The 16421-nt window shown below is 50.9% G+C and overlaps 1 protein-coding gene across 9 annotated transcripts in view; it reads left to right on the top strand.

Moving 5' to 3' along the window:
* Positions 1–16421, top strand: part of LOC135518977 (lysine-specific demethylase 6A-like) — a 114576-nt gene that overhangs the window by 51203 nt on the left and 46952 nt on the right. For 7 of the 9 annotated variants that reach the window (XR_010452240.1, XR_010452239.1, XM_064943977.1 and 4 more), the window contains 2 exons: positions 10178–10232; positions 12324–12358. The exons of 1 other annotated variant lie outside the window; for it this stretch is intronic. Coding sequence is in view for 6 of the 8 variants with exons in the window: in XM_064943977.1 (XP_064800049.1) it covers positions 10178–10232; positions 12324–12358 (90 nt within the window). In the remaining 2 variants the exon portion in view is untranslated. Of the gene's footprint in view, positions 1–6051; positions 6790–10177; positions 10233–12323; positions 12359–16421 lie in introns of those variants that run through there. One more of the 9 variants, XM_064943978.1, reaches the window with a different exon arrangement.

Raw genomic sequence — 16421 nt, 5'->3', positions numbered from 1 at the left:
TATCAGACCGTATACCACGGGTATGACAAACATACATTTTTACTGCTCTAATTACATTGGTTACCTGTTTATAATAGCAATAGGGCACCTCGGGAGTTTGTGTCGCGCCTAACAGCCCTTAGCTGTGATATATTGGCCATATACCACACACCCTCGTGCCTTACTGCTTAATTATACTATGTTCTGTTGGTGTGTCACAGGCTGGTGATGGCAATAAGATGTTGTCTTAAGACAGAGTAATAAAGCGTGCTGCAGAACCTGTTGTATTTGTGTAGGGGTCAGAGTATCTGAGCTGAGCGGTCGGAAATCAAAGCTCCAAGCTCATGGAGTGGTGCTTGCGCACAACCTTTCCAGACGCTCTGCTAAAAACCCCTCTGCTAAAAACCCCTCTGCTAAAAACCCCTCTGCTAAAAACCCCTCTGCTAAAAACCCCTCTGTTAAAAACCCCTCTGTTAAAAACCCCTCTGCTAAAAACCCCTCTGCTAAAAACCCCTCTGCTAAAAACCCCTCTGCTAAAAACTGCTCCCCCGAAGGAAAAAAACTTTGCTCCATTCATTAAAATCACTAATTTCAAATAGGCTACATGTCGTTTTTAAAAAGCATATAAATACTTTAAATATTTCAGGAGCCAGACAGGTAGTCTAAAAACATATTATTTATGCCATTTTATTTCAATTTATTTCTAGGCCATAGTCTACAAAGAACTACATTGTGAAGCAATTGTGAGAGTGACACTCTAGGCTGGCACTCAGCATTTAAACAACATTTCGAAACATGAGTTTGGCTTCAGGCTCAAGCGATGTCTGGAGAGCAGGTCAGCAGTAGAGACTACCCTCTCAGCGCTCGGAGAGCAGGCCGGCCAGCAGTAGAGATGACGCTCGGAGCGCAGGCCGGCCAGCAGTAGAGACTACCCTCTCAGCGCTCGGAGAGCAGGCCGGCCAGCAGTAGACTACCCTCTCAGCGCTCGGAGAGCAGGCCGGCCAGCAGTAGAGACTATCCTCTCAGCGCTCGGAGAGCAGGCCGGCCAGCAGTAGAGACGACGCTCGGAGCGCAGGCCGGCCAGCAGTAGAGACTACCCTCTCAGCGCTCGGAGAGCAGGCCAGCAGTAGAGACTACCCTCTCAGCGCTCGGAGAGCAGGCCAGCAGTAGAGACTACCCTCTCAGCGCTCGGAGAGCAGGCCGGCCAGCAGTAGAGACTATCCTCTCAGCGCTCGGAGAGCAGGCCGGCCAGCAGTAGAGACTATCCTCTCAGCGCTCGGAGAGCAGGCCAGCAGTAGAGACTACCCTCTCAGCGCTCGGAGAGCAGGCCAGCAGTAGAGACTACCCTCTCAGCGCTCGGAGAGCAGGCCGGCCAGCAGTAGAGACTATCCTCTCAGCGCTCGGAGAGCAGGCCGGCCAGCAGTAGAGACTACCCTCTCAGCGCTCGGAGAGCAGGCCAGCAGTAGAGACTACCCTCTCAGCGCTCGGAGAGCAGGCCAGCAGTAGAGACTACCCTCTCAGCGCTCGGAGAGCAGGCCAGCAGTAGAGACTACCCTCTCAGCGCTCGGAGAGCAGGCCAGCAGTAGAGACTACCCTCTCAGTGCTTGGAGAGCAGGCCAGCAGTAGAGACTACCCTCTCAGTGCTTGGAGAGCAGGCCAGCAGTAGAGACTACCCTCTCAGCGCTCGGAGAGCAGGCCAGCAGTAGAGACTACCCTCTCAGCGCTCGGAGAGCAGGCCGGCCAGCAGTAGAGACTATCCTCTCAGCGCTCGGAGAGCAGGCCAGCAGTAGAGACTACCCTCTCAGCGCTCGGAGAGCAGGCCAGCAGTAGAGACTACCCTCTCAGCGCTCGGAGAGCAGGCCAGCAGTAGAGACTACCCTCTCAGCGCTCGGAGAGCAGGCCAGCAGTAGAGACTACCCTCTCAGCGCTCGGAGAGCAGGCCAGCAGTAGAGACTACCCTCTCAGCGCTCGGAGAGCAGGCCAGCAGTAGAGACTACCCTCTCAGCGCTCGGAGAGCAGGCCAGCAGTAGAGACTACCCTCTCAGCGCTCGGAGAGCAGGCCAGCAGTAGAGACTACCCTCTCAGCGCTCGGAGAGCAGGCCAGCAGTAGAGACTACCCTCTCAGCGCTCGGAGAGCAGGCCAGCAGTAGAGACTACCCTCTCAGTGCTCGGAGAGCAGGCCAGCAGTAGAGACTACCCTCTCAGCGCTCGGAGAGCAGGCCAGCAGTAGAGACTACCCTCTCAGCGCTCGGAGAGCAGGCCGGCCAGCAGTAGAGACTATCCTCTCAGCGCTCGGAGAGCAGGCCGGCCAGCAGTAGAGACGACGCTCGGAGCGCAGGCCGGCCAGCAGTAGAGACTACCCTCTCAGCGCTCGGAGAGCAGGCCAGCAGTAGAGACTACCCTCTCAGCGCTCGGAGAGCAGGCCGGCCAGCAGTAGAGACTACCCTCTCAGCGCTCGGAGAGCAGGCCGGCCAGCAGTAGAGACTATCCTCTCAGCGCTCGGAGAGCAGGCCAGCAGTAGAGACTACCCTCTCAGCGCTCGGAGAGCAGGCCAGCAGTAGAGACTACCCTCTCAGCGCTCGGAGAGCAGGCCGGCCAGCAGTAGAGACTATCCTCTCAGCGCTCGGAGAGCAGGCCGGCCAGCAGTAGAGACGACGCTCGGAGCGCAGGCCGGCCAGCAGTAGAGACTACCCTCTCAGCGCTCGGAGAGCAGGCCGGCCAGCAGTAGAGACTATCCTCTCAGCGCTCGGAGAGCAGGCCAGCAGTAGAGACTACCCTCTCAGCGCTCGGAGAGCAGGCCGGCCAGCAGTAGAGACTATCCTCTCAGCGCTCGGAGAGCAGGCCGGCCAGCAGTAGAGACTATCCTCTCAGCGCTCGGAGAGCAGGCCGGCCAGCAGTAGAGACTACCCTCTCAGCGCTCGGAGAGCAGGCCAGCAGTAGAGACTACCCTCTCAGCGCCGGAGAGCAGGCCGGCCAGCAGTAGAGACTATCCTCTCAGCGCTCGGAGAGCAGGCCAGCAGTAGAGACTACCCTCTCAGCGCTCGGAGAGCAGGCCAGCAGTAGAGACTACCCTCTCAGCGCTCGGAGAGCAGGCCAGCAGTAGAGACTACCCTCTCAGCGCTCGGAGAGCAGGCCAGCAGTAGAGACTACCCTCTCAGCGCTCGGAGAGCAGGCCAGCAGTAGAGACTACCCTCTCAGTGCTTGGAGAGCAGGCCAGCAGTAGAGACTACCCTCTCAGTGCTTGGAGAGCAGGCCAGCAGTAGAGACTACCCTCTCAGCGCTCGGAGAGCAGGCCAGCAGTAGAGACTACCCTCTCAGCGCTCGGAGAGCAGGCCGGCCAGCAGTAGAGACTACCCTCTCAGCGCTCGGAGAGCAGGCCGGCCAGCAGTAGAGACTATCCTCTCAGCGCTCGGAGAGCAGGCCGGCCAGCAGTAGAGACTACCCTCTCAGCGCTCGGAGAGCAGGCCAGCAGTAGAGACTATCCTCTCAGCGCTCGGAGAGCAGGCCAGCAGTAGAGACTACCCTCTCAGCGCTCGGAGAGCAGGCCAGCAGTAGAGACTACCCTCTCAGCGCTCGGAGAGCAGGCCAGCAGTAGAGACTACCCTCTCAGCGCTCGGAGAGCAGGCCAGCAGTAGAGACTACCCTCTCAGCGCTCGGAGAGCAGGCCAGCAGTAGAGACTACCCTCTCAGTGCTTGGAGAGCAGGCCAGCAGTAGAGACTACCCTCTCAGTGCTTGGAGAGCAGGCCAGCAGTAGAGACTACCCTCTCAGCGCTCGGAGAGCAGGCCAGCAGTAGAGACTACCCTCTCAGCGCTCGGAGAGCAGGCCGGCCAGCAGTAGAGACTACCCTCTCAGCGCTCGGAGAGCAGGCCGGCCAGCAGTAGAGACTATCCTCTCAGCGCTCGGAGAGCAGGCCGGCCAGCAGTAGAGACTACCCTCTCAGCGCTCGGAGAGCAGGCCAGCAGTAGAGACTACCCTCTCAGCGCTCGGAGAGCAGGCCAGCAGTAGAGACTACCCTCTCAGCGCTCGGAGAGCAGGCCAGCAGTAGAGACTACCCTCTCAGCGCTCGGAGAGCAGGCCAGCAGTAGAGACTACCCTCTCAGCGCTCGGAGAGCAGGCCAGCAGTAGAGACTACCCTCTCAGCGCTCGGAGAGCAGGCCAACAGTAGAGACTACCCTCTCAGCGCTCGGAGAGCAGGCCAGCAGTAGAGACTACCCTCTCAGCGCTCGGAGAGCAGGCCAGCAGTAGAGACTACCCTGTCAGCGCTCGGAGAGCAGGCCAGCAGTAGAGACTACCCTCTCAGCGCTCGGAGAGCAGGCCAGCAGTAGAGACTACCCTCTCAGCGCTCGGAGAGCAGGCCAGCAGTAGAGACTACCCTCTCAGCGCTCGGAGAGCAGGCCGGCCAGCAGTAGAGACTACCCTCTCAGCGCTCGGAGAGCAGGCCGGCCAGCAGTAGAGACTATCCTCTCAGCGCTCGGAGAGCAGGCCAGCAGTAGAGACTACCCTCTCAGCGCTCGGAGAGCAGGCCAGCAGTAGAGACTACCCTCTCAGCGCTCGGAGAGCAGGCCAGCAGTAGAGACTACCCTCTCAGCGCTCGGAGAGCAGGCCAGCAGTAGAGACTACCCTCTCAGCGCTCGGAGAGCAGGCCAGCAGTAGAGACTACCCTCTCAGTGCTCGGAGAGCAGGCCAACAGTAGAGACTACCCTCTCAGTGCTTGGAGAGCAGGCCAGCAGTAGAGACTACCCTCTCAGCGCTTGGAGAGCAGGTCAGCAGTAGAGACTACCCTCTCAGCGCTTGGAGAGCAGGCCAGCAGTAGAGACTATCCTCTCAGCGCTCGGAGAGCCACTGGGGATGCTAAACAACCTTCGAGCCACTCTTACCAAGCTGGGCAGAGATGTGTTTTATTATTTTTCTCTCTTGGTAGACCTAAGGGTTATTTTACCTAATGTCCTTATCAAAACAGAAAATCTCCCTGAAAGAGGCAATATGCCAGGCATATTGGGCCGAATTCAATGATGGCCTATTGTATAGATAATAGAACAAATGAACAAAACTTTTAGGAGATCTGATTTTTAGTTTAGAAATACTTTGCTACAATGACACACTAGCTACCCACTTGGTTACTCTATGTTAAAGCATGTGCATGTACTAAGTACACCACCATGCTTTTGGGATACTTGTCTTTTCAGATTTCACAATGATTCTAATGTTGTGGACACTACATTTCCTCCTCATCTTTGACTACCAATGCATGCTGGGCCAGGCATGCCCTGAGCTCGTAAAGTAAAAGTTACTGGAGCGTAATTGGACCGGGCAAGAAGGCCAACACTCCAGCCTTTGGGGAAATTGGCGCCACGCTCCAGTCAAAATTGGGCACGCTCCATTGCTCGCTCCACTCCAGCTTCGCTCTGCTAGTAATACTCTGATAGGGGTGTACCATGTGCAGGCTTTTGCTTCAGCCCAACACTAACACTTGGTGCCTAAATGTAGGTTGTGGTATCAGGTGTGGTATAGCTCGGCTGGAACAAAAGCCTGCAGCTCTCCAGGATTACTGGGTCATGACCAGAACATGACACTGAAACCAGTAGAGGCCTGAACTACATGTTGAGACTGGGGCCTGTCGCCTACCTCGGGTACACTCACTTCACGAGCTCAGGGCATACCCAGCCCAGCATGCATTTGTGGTCTACTTGTGTTCCGCTAAAGATTAGGAGGATCAAGAGCAAGAGAGGGAGTGTGGTGATGTAGTGTCCACAATTAAAGAAAGAAGCGTGATGCTGTACATAGTACGTGCACATGCTATGACATAAAGGAAGGAGGTGGGTAGCTAGCGAAGTGCGTCATTGTAGCAAAACAAAAAAATCAGATCTCTTAAAAGTTTCATACATTTTCGTTATATTATCTATACAATAGGCTGCCATTGATTTTGGCCCAATAGGCCTGGCAAGTTACCTCTCAAGAAGCTTTCTGTTTTGATAGGGTTATTTTGCCTATAATCCTTTAGGCCTACCTACAGGAAAAAAACAACTATACATCCCTGCCCAGCCTGGAAAGAGTGACCAGAAGGGTGTTTAGCATTCCCAGTGGCTCTGCAAGCTCTGATATTCTCTGCTGCTGGTCTGCCGCATGAGCGGCCAGACTCTGGCCACACTCATGTTTTTAAAAAATTATTCAAAGACACTGTAGATGGAGCCTAATAAGGCATTTTTCATTTCATTCGAAGTCACAGTTTAGACTCTAATGATTTAATACAACAAATAAAGGTAAAAAAAAAAAAAAAATGTTGAAATAGTGTAGCCTTGAGAATGTTGATCTTCCATCTGGAAGGTTCTCCCATCTCCACAGAGGAACTCTGGAGCTCTGTCAGTGACCATCGGCTTCTTGATCACCTCCCTGACCAAGGCCCTTCTCCCGTGATTGCTCAGTTTGGCCTGGCAGCCAGCTCAAGGAGTAGTCTTGTCTTGGTGGTTCAAAACTTCTTCCATTTAAGAATGATGGAGGCCACTGTTCTTGGAGACCTTCAATGCTACAGAAATGTTTTACATCTGTTTCTCGACACAATCCTGTCTCTGAGCTCTATAGAAATTCCTTTGACCACATGGCTTGGTTTTTGCTCTGACATGCACTGTCAACTGTGGGAACTTATATAGACAGGTGTGCTTTTCCAAATCATGTCCAATCAATTGAATTTACCACAGGTGGACTCCAATCAAGTTGTAGGAACATCTCTCGAATGATCAATGGAAACAGGGTGCACCTGAGCTCAATTTCGAGTCTCATTGCAAAGTACTTGAATACTTATGTAAATAAGGTATTTGTTTCTTATTTTAAATACATTTACAAAAGTCTGAACCCTATTTTTGCTTTGTCACGATGGTGTATTGTGTGTAAAGTAATGAGGAAAACAATTAATTTAATACATTTTAGAACCAGGCTGGAACTTAACAAAAGGGGGGAAAGTCAAGTGGTCTGAATACTTTTGAATGCGTTATATGTAGGGCAGACAATTGACTACTCATATTCCACATCAATCTGACCATGCAATATTTGGTTACATTACTTTATGTGCCCCCCCCCAGCATTACTATTCACTTTTCAGATATGGGTGCGCGTCAAAATATCTATAGATTTAACCGCTTCTGCAGTAAAATAGTTTAACGCAACCATCATTTTGATATATGGGAGACCTTGGTGGTGTTTTGTTATACCTCAGGTAGAGGTATCACATTTTTGTTGGGTGGGGTGGGGGGAGGCTTGCCACTTGCCTATAGATCGAGCCATCTCCATATCCCCATATCATTATTGTGGTTGTAGTGAAAATGCTTGAGCTCCTAGCTCCAACAGTGCAGTAATATCTAACAATTGATAACAATACACATCTAAAAGTAAAAGAATGGAATTAAGAAATATATAAATATTAGGACGAGCAATGTCGGAGTGGCTTTGGCTAAAATACAGTAGAATAGAATACAGTACATACACATGAGATGAGAAAAGCAGCATGTAAACATTATTAAAGTGACCAGTGATTCCATGTCTATGTAAATAGGGCAGCAGCCTCTAAGGTGCAGGGTTGAGTTGCCGGATGTTAGCCGGCTAGTAATGGCTATTTAACAGTCTGATGGCCTTGAGAAAGAAGCTGTTTTTCAGTCCCTCGGTCCCAGCTTTGATGCACCTGCGCTGACCTAATTTTCTGGATGATAGCTGGGTGAACAGGCTGTGGCTTGGGTGGTTGATGATCTTTTTAGCCTTCCTGTGACATCGGGTGCTGTAGGTGTCCCGCAGGGCAGGCAGTGTGCCTCCAGTGATGCGTTGTGCAGCCGTACCAGCCTCTGGAGAGCCCTGCGGTTATGGGTGGTGCAAACCGTACCAGCCTCTGGAGAGCCCTGCTGTTATGGGTGGTGCAGACCGTACCCTGCTGTTATGGGTGGTGCAGACCGTACCCTGCTGTTATGGGTGGTGCAGACCGTACCCTGCGGTTATGGGTGGTGCAGACCGTACCAGCCTCTGGAGAGCCCTGCGGTTATGGGTGGTGCAGACCGTACCCTGCTGTTATGGGTGGTGCAGACCGTACCCTGCGGTTATGGGTGGTGCAGACCGTACCAGCCTCTGGAGAGCCCTGCGGTTATGGGTGGTGCAGACCGTACCCTGCTGTTATGGGTGGTGCAGACCGTACCAGCCTCTGGAGAGCCCTGCGGTTATGGGTGGTGCAGACCGTACCCTGCGGTTATGGGTGGTGCAGACCGTACCAGCCTCTGGAGAGCCCTGCGGTTATGGGTGGTGCAGACCGTACCCTGCTGTTATGGGTGGTGCAGACCGTACCCTGCGGTTATGGGTGGTGCAGACCGTACCAGCCTCTGGAGAGCCCTGCGGTTATGGGTGGTGCAGACCGTACCCTGCTGTTATGGGTGGTGCAGACCGTACCCTGCGGTTATGGGCGATGCAGTTGTCGTACCAGGCAGTGATAGAATGCCCTCAATTGTGCATCTGTAAAGTTTCTGAGGGTTTTAGGGGCAAAGCAGAATTTCTTCGGGCCCCTGAAGTTGAAGAGGCGCTGTCACGCCGGCTTCACCACACTGTCTCTGTAGGTGGACCATTTCAGATAGTCAGTGATGTGCACGCTGAGGAACTTGAAGCTTTCCACCCTCTTCGCTGCTGTCCCGTCAATATGGATAGGGGCATGCTCCCTCTGCTGTTTCCTGAAGTCCACAATCAGCTCCTTTGTTTTGTTGACGTCTAGAGAGAGGTTATTTTCCTGGCCCCACTCTGTCAAGACCCTCACCTCCTTGTAGGCTGTCTTGTCATTGTTGGTAATCAGGCCTACTAATGTTGTCTCATTTACAAACTTGATGGTTGAGTTGGAGCTGTGCGTGGCCACGCAGTCATGGGTGAACAGGGAGTACAGGAGGAGGCTGAGCACGTAACATTGTGGGTCCCCAGTGTTGAGGATCAGTCAAGTGGAGGTGTTGTTTCCTACCTTCACCACCTGGGGGCGGCCCATCAGGAAGTCCAGAACTCAGTTGCACATGGCGGAGTTCAGACCCAGGGCCCTGAGCTTAATGATGAGCTTGGATGGTACTATGGTGTTGAAGGCTGAGCTGTAGTCAATGAACAGCATTCTGACATAGGCATTCCTCTTGTCCAGGAGGGATAGGACAGTCTGCAGTGCGATGGCATCGTCTGTGGACCTATTGGGACGTTAAGCAAATTGAAGTGGGTCTATTGTGTCAGGTAAGGTAGACGTGATATGATCCTTGACTAGCCTCTCGAAGCTTTTTATGATGACAGAAGTGAGTGCTACGGGGCGATAGTCATTTAGTTCAGTTACCTTAGCTTTCTTGGGAACAGGAACAATGGTGGACATCTTGAAGCAAGTGGGGACAGCAGACGGAGAGGTTGAGTATGTCCGTAAACACTCCAGCCAGCTGGTTTGCGCATGCTCTGAGGACTCTAGGTTTTGAGTAGGTTTTAATGGTCACCATGGGAACAACATACCCTATACACATATCCAGTCCCAATCAGGTCTACACACACAGGACTAGGGGAGTTGGGAAAATGACATGTTCTAAGGCAGGGCTTTCCAACCCTTCCCCTGGAGAGCTGCCCTCCTGTATATTTTCACTCCAACCCTGTCCTCTGCCCTCCTGTATATTTTCACTCCAACCCTGTCCTCTGCCCTCCTGTATATTTTCACTCCAACCCTGTCCTCTGCCCTCCTGTATATTTTCACTCCAACCCTGTCCTCTGCCCTCCTGTATATTTTCACTCCAACCCTGTCCTCTACCCACCTGTATATTTTCACTCCAACCCAGGTGTAACTAACCTGATTCAGCTTATCAACCAGCTAATTATTAGATTTGGATGTGCTAGATTCGGGTTGGAAACCCCCCCCCCCCCCCAGGACTGTAGCTCTCCAGGAACAGGGTTGGAGAGGCTGGTTGTCAGGCTGTGTGCGTCCGCGGAGAGTTGGATCTGCTGTTGAGGAGACACTGCAGCAGGGTTGTGCGGGCTAGTCACATGGTCAACCCGGTCTTTGAACGTCCTCTCTGTCCGTTGCGCTGTCATACTTTAGCTGTTGTTTGTAAGCCTGGCGGGACCAGACCATGTTTGTATACTTCATGTGAAATGCTAACCTTTTGTCATAATGGACCAACGCTGCATAGAAACCCTCCTTAATGACATGCATTCTCTCTCTGCAGCATTTTCAGCTGGCTTTGATTGACTCCAACCCCTGCACTTTGTCCAAAGCTGAAAGTAAGGACCATTACATCCCCATTTCTCTCTTCTACACTCAAGCACACCATTCCTCTCCTGTTTGGTACCGTCACTGAAACCCCAATGAATTCCCCTTCCTGTTTTTCCCCCAGTATGTGGAGTTATGTACTCACTGGCTATGTGAGATGATGCATTATCCATAATGACAGTGTCAGGTTGACTTGGTCATTTGTCAGTGTTAACCCACGTAAAGGAAAGGGCACAGAACGCTGTCTGGGTATTTTTATCATTTCATTATATACTCCCGGTTGCCGTGCCATTTCCCCATGGTCTGTATGCCTGACCCTGGGGTTTTCAAGGCAACACACACACACACACACGCTCATTCCAACCACCTGCCTGAGATTGAGTTGCCTAGGAGACCACATTAGAAGGGATCGGCAGAGCGCTGCTCGCTAGAGCTCAGACTCTGCCACACGTACATGTGAGCAATTTTATGCATACACACACACACACACACACACATTGGGGACCGAACCTCTCTCCCATCTGTTGCCACACACCATGCAGACTCCTTCCGTCTGCACCCAGGGACTCAGAAGCAGTACCACAGGGGGGGACTCAGAAGCAGTACCACGGGGGGACTCAGAAGCAGTACCACGGGGGGGACTCAGAAGCAGTACCACAGGGGGAGTCAGAAGCAGTACCACGGGGGGGGGAGTCAGAAGCAGTACCACAGGGGGGAGTCAGAAGCGGTACCACAGGGGGGAGTCAGAAGCAGTACCACAGGGGGGGGGGGGAGTCAGAAGCAGTACCACAGGGGGGGGAGTCAGAAGCAGTACCACAGGGGGAGTCAGAAGCAGTACCACAGGGGGGAGTCAGAAGCAGTACCACAGGGGGGAGTCAGAAGCAGTACCACAGGGGGAGTCAGAAGCCGCACCACAGGGGGGGGAGTCAGAAGCAGTACCACAGGGGGGAGTCAGAAGCAGTACCACAGGGGGAGTCAGAAGCAGTACCACAGGGGGGAGTCAGAAGCCGCACCACAGGGGGAGTCAGAAGCAGTACCACAGGGGGGGGAGTCAGAAGCAGTACCACAGGGGGAGTCAGAAGCAGTACCACAGGGGGAGTCAGAAGCAGTACCACAGGGGGAGTCAGAAGCAGTACCACAGGGGGAGTCAGAAGCAGTACCACAGGGGGAGTCAGAAGCAGTACCACAGGGGGAGTCAGAAGCAGTACCACAGGGGGAGTCAGAAGCAGTACCACAGGGGGGAGTCAGAAGCAGTACCATAGGGGAGAGTCAGAAGCAGTACCACAGGGGGAGTCAGAAGCAGTACCACAGGGGGAGTCAGAAGCAGTACTACGGGGGGGAGTCAGAAGCAGTACCACAGGGGGGGGGGGGAGTCAGAAGCAGTACCACAGGGGGGAAGTCAGAAGCAGTACCACAGGGGGGAGTCAGAAGCAGTACCACAGGGGGAGTCAGAAGCAGTACCACAGGGGGGAGTCAGAAGCAGTACTACGGGGGGAGTCAGAAGCAGTACCACGGGGGGGGAGTCAGAAGCAGTACCACAGGGGGAGTCAGAAGCAGTACCACAGGGGGAGTCAGAAGCCGCACCACAGGGGGAGTCAGAAGCAGTACCACAGGGGGAGTCAGAAGCAGTACCACAGGGGGAGTCAGAAGCAGTACCACAGGGGGAGTCAGAAGCAGTACCACAGGGGGAGTCAGAAGCAGTACCACAGGGGGGAGTCAGAAGCAGTACCACTGGGGGGAGTCAGAAGCAGTACCACAGGGGGGAGTCAGAAGCAGTACCATAGGGGGAGTCAGAAGCAGTACCACAGGGGGGAGTCAGAAGCAGTACCACGGGGGAGTCAGAAGCAGTACCACAGGGGGGGAGTCAGAAGCAGTACTACGGGGGGGGGGGGGAGTCAGAAGCAGTACCACAGATTTATTTGCCATAGCTCTCTCTGTAAAAAAAACAAAAAAAAACAACGTTTTTCTCCATTTCATGAATTTCTACCAGCTGGAGCTTCTGTTTGGTTTCATCACTAAGGGGAAATGTGAGAGAGCACACTATGTAAGTGATTTAATCTCCAGTCCTTTGTATCAGTTTAACTCTCTCTTTCTATTTACAGTTCAGTTCCACATCGCTCATTTATATGAGATTCAGGTAAGAAATCCTTCCTTATTTCCCCTTTTTCTCTGGTGCTGGTGAGAAGTCTCCTGTACATTTTGGTGGTGGATAGGTTGAGTTGACCTCGTATAGATCTTCGAGTGACCTAGTATCACTATATACCTTATAATATGGCCTATCTTCTAATCCCTTATCAGTTGTTGTCATTACTCCTAAAAGGGAAGGTAGCTGTGGTCTGTTTACCTTGTGGTCTGTTTACCTTGTGGTCTGTTTACCTTGTGGTCTGTTTACCTTGTGGTCTGTTTACCTTGTGGTCTGTTTACCTTGTGGTCTGTTTACCTTGTGGTCTGCACAAACCGTTATTTCTTTGTCCTCTGTGACAGCAGGAAGTAGGCATATGCAAACTGAAACAAGGCAACAGTCAACATGTCGTCTGCCTCGAATGGGCCTGTTAGTGACAACTAGAAACATTAACAACATTTATTGTCAGCTGTATCTGTATGGAATTAAAGTACCAACACATAGTCTACACACACTTATAAAATGCTAACTTTTTGTGAATATGTTTATCGAGTCAGTCAAAAGTTTGGACCTGCTCATTCAAGGGTTTTTCTTTATTTTTTTATATTTTCTATAATGTAGAATAATAGTGAAGACATCTATGAAATAACACATGGAATCATGTACTAACAAAAAAAGTGTTAAACAAATCTAAGTAGATTTTTGATTCTTCAAAGTAGCCACCCTTTGCCTTGATGACAGCTTAGCACACTCCTGGCATTCCCTCAACCAGCTTTACGAGGAATGCCTTTCCAACAGTATTGAAGGAGTTCCTACATATGCTGGCTTGTTGGCTGCTTTTCCTTCACGGTCTAACTTATCCCAAACCATCTCAGTTGGGTTGAGGTCGGGTGATTGTGGAGGCCAGGTCATCTGATGCAGCACTCCATCACACTCCTTCTTGGTCAAATAGCCCTTACACAGCCTGGAGGTGTGTTGGGTCATTGTCCTGTTGAAAAACAAATGATAGTCCCACTAAGCTCAAACCAGATGGGATGGCGTATCGCTGCAGAATGCTGTGGTAGCCATGCTGGTTAATTGTGCCTTCAATTCTAAATAAATCACAGACGGTGTCACCAGCAAAGCACCATCACACCACCTCCTCCATGCTTCATGGTGGGAACCACACATGTGGATATCATCCTTTCACCTTCTCTGCGTTTCATAAAGGCACAGCGGTTCGAACCAAAAATCTCACATTTGGACTCATCAGACCAAAGGACAGATTTCCACTGGTCTAATGTCCATTGCTCGTGTTTCTTAGCCCAAGCAAGTCTCTTCTTATTGGTGTCCTTTAGTAGTGGTTTCTTTGCAGCAATTTGACCTATAAAGGCCTGATTCACACAGTCTCCTCTGAATATTTGTTGAGATGCCTGTTACTTGAACTCTGATTTCTGGATTGACTGACCTACATGTCTTAAAGTAATGATGGACTGTCATTTCGCTTTGCTTATTTGAGCTGTTCTTGCCATAGTATTGACTTAGCCCTATTTGGTAAAAGACCCATCTTCTGTATACCACCCCTACCTTGTCACAACACAACTGATTAACTCATGCATTAAGAAGGAAAGAAATTCCACAAATTAACTGAAATGCATTCCGGGTGACTACCTCAAGAAGCTGTTTGGGAGAATGCCAGGAGTGTGCAAAGCTGTCATCAAGGCAAAGTGTGATTACTTTGAAGATTCTCAAATATAAAATATATTTTGATTGAACACTTTTTTTGGTTACACAAATAGTGAAAATAGAGATACCTTGGAATGAGTAGTTGTGTCCAAACTTTTGACTGGTACTGTGTGTACAACATGACATGACTATAGCTCAAAAGGGATAGGATGCAAGCTTGTTCAAAGTTTGGAATTTCATTTGAATATTATAGCGCCCCCCTTGGGCCAATCAGTCATTTTGTAAATGCCGGATCTCTGACCCCCCTCCCCCCCCAAAGTGAGGAGCAAAAACCCGCGGACACTTGGCTCTCCAAGGAATGACTGACGCGTTCGATTTTGGTGAAAAACAAAACTGACCTTAGATCAGTGTCCAGTGACAACGTGAACCAGGAGAACTCTACAGCTCCAGTCGCAGTGCTCTTCTAACCTGCTATAGTCTGCCTCAACCACCCCCCCCCACTCACTCCTCATCCAATCAGCTCTTCTCTGCCATGCCTAGAGCTGTGGTGATGCCAGGGAGACAACATGGTTATTTGCTGGATAGTAGACATGTTCAGTTGGTAAGACAGCTACTGCTTGGTAACACCTTGTTGTTGGTCCCTGAAACACACTGTGGTGACATCAAGCCAGAGGACGGCTACCTGCCCTGTGCTGCTTTTAGCCGTTCGTGGTTTGTCCAAAGCTTTAGAATGAGTTGAATATCAGATGTACAGTTAGTAGGACTGGTTTTAATCAGCCTTTGAAACATATATTGACTCCTCGTGGCTGTTGTCCCTCTGCAGCAGACATATGGTGAGCAATATGTTTGGAACATCGAATCGCAATAAAATCTCGGTATTGAATCGCAATACATATAAACTCAGCCAAAAAAGTAAGTCCCTTTTTTCAGAACCCTGTCTTTCAAATATAATTTGTAAAAATCTGAAAAACTTCACCGATTTTCATTGTAAAGCGTTTAAACACTTTCCCATGCTTGTTCAATGAACCATAAACAATTAATGAACATGTACCCGTGGAACGGTCGTTAAGACCAGAACAGCTTATAGACTGTAGGCAATTAAGGTCACAGTTATGAAAACTTAGGACACTAAAGAGCCCTTTCTACTGACTCTGGAAAAACACCAAAAGAAAAATGCCCCAGGGTCCCTGCTCATCTGTGTGAATGTGCCTTAGGCATGCTGCATGGAGGCATGAGTACTGTAGATGTGGCCAGGACAATAAATTGCAATGTTCGTAATGTGAGATGTCTAAGACAGCGCTACAGGGAGACAGGACTGACAGCTGATTGTTCCTGCAGTAGAAGACCACTTGTAACAACACCTGCACAGGATCGGTACAGCCGAACATCACACCTGCGGGACAGGTACAGGATGGCAACAACAACTGCCTGAGTTACACCAGGAACGCACAATCCCTCCATCAGTGCTCAGACTGTCCGCAATAGGCTGATAGAGGCTGGACTGAAGGCTTGTAGGCCTGTTGTAAGGCAGGTCCTCACCAGACATCATTGGCAACAACGTTGCCTATGGGCATAAACCCACCGTCGCTTGACCAGACAGGACTGGCAAAAAGTGCTCTTCACTGACGAGTCGCGGTTTTGTCTCACCAGGGGTGATGGTTGGATTCGAGTTTATCGTCGAAGGAATGAGCGTTACACCGAGGCCTGTACTCTGGAATTAATTTTGAGGTGGAGGGTCCATCATGGTCTGGGGCTGTGTCACAGCATCATCGGACTGAGCTTGTTGTCATTGCATGCAATCTCAATTCTGTGCGTTACAGGGAAGACATCCTCCTCCCTCATGTGGTACCCTTCCTGCAGGCTCATCCTGACATGACCCTCCAGCATGACAATGCCACTACGCACAGAACGTGCAGTATGGCTGATTTCCTGCAAGACAGGAATGTCAGTGTTCTGCCATGGCCAGCGAAGAGCCAGGATCTCAATCCCATTGAGCACGTCTGTGACCTGTTGGATCGGAGGGTGAGGGCTAGGGACATTCACCCCAGAAATGTCCGGGAACTTGCAGGTGCCTTGGTGGAAGAGTGGGTTAACATCTCACAGGAAGAAACTTCAAATCTGGTGCAGTCTATGAGGAGATGGACTGCACTACTTAATGCAGCTGGTGGCCACACCAGATACGGACTGACTTTTGATTTTGACACCCCCTTTGTTAATTAAGGGACACATGATTTAATTTCTGTTAGTCACATGTCTGTGGAACATGTTCAGTTTATAGCTCAGTTGTTTAATCTTATGTTCATACCAATATTTACACATGTTAAGTTTGCTGAAAATAAACGTAGTGGAGTGAGAGGACGTTTCTTATTTTGCTGAGTTTAGCATCGTGAGAATCTCAATACGTATCTTATTG

Source organism: Oncorhynchus masou, chromosome 29 (assembly GCF_036934945.1).
Source record: "Oncorhynchus masou masou isolate Uvic2021 chromosome 29, UVic_Omas_1.1, whole genome shotgun sequence".
Classification (NCBI taxonomy): domain Eukaryota; kingdom Metazoa; phylum Chordata; class Actinopteri; order Salmoniformes; family Salmonidae; genus Oncorhynchus; species Oncorhynchus masou.
Note: the sequence above shows the minus strand (reverse complement) of the source record. Positions and strands in the feature narration are given on the sequence as shown.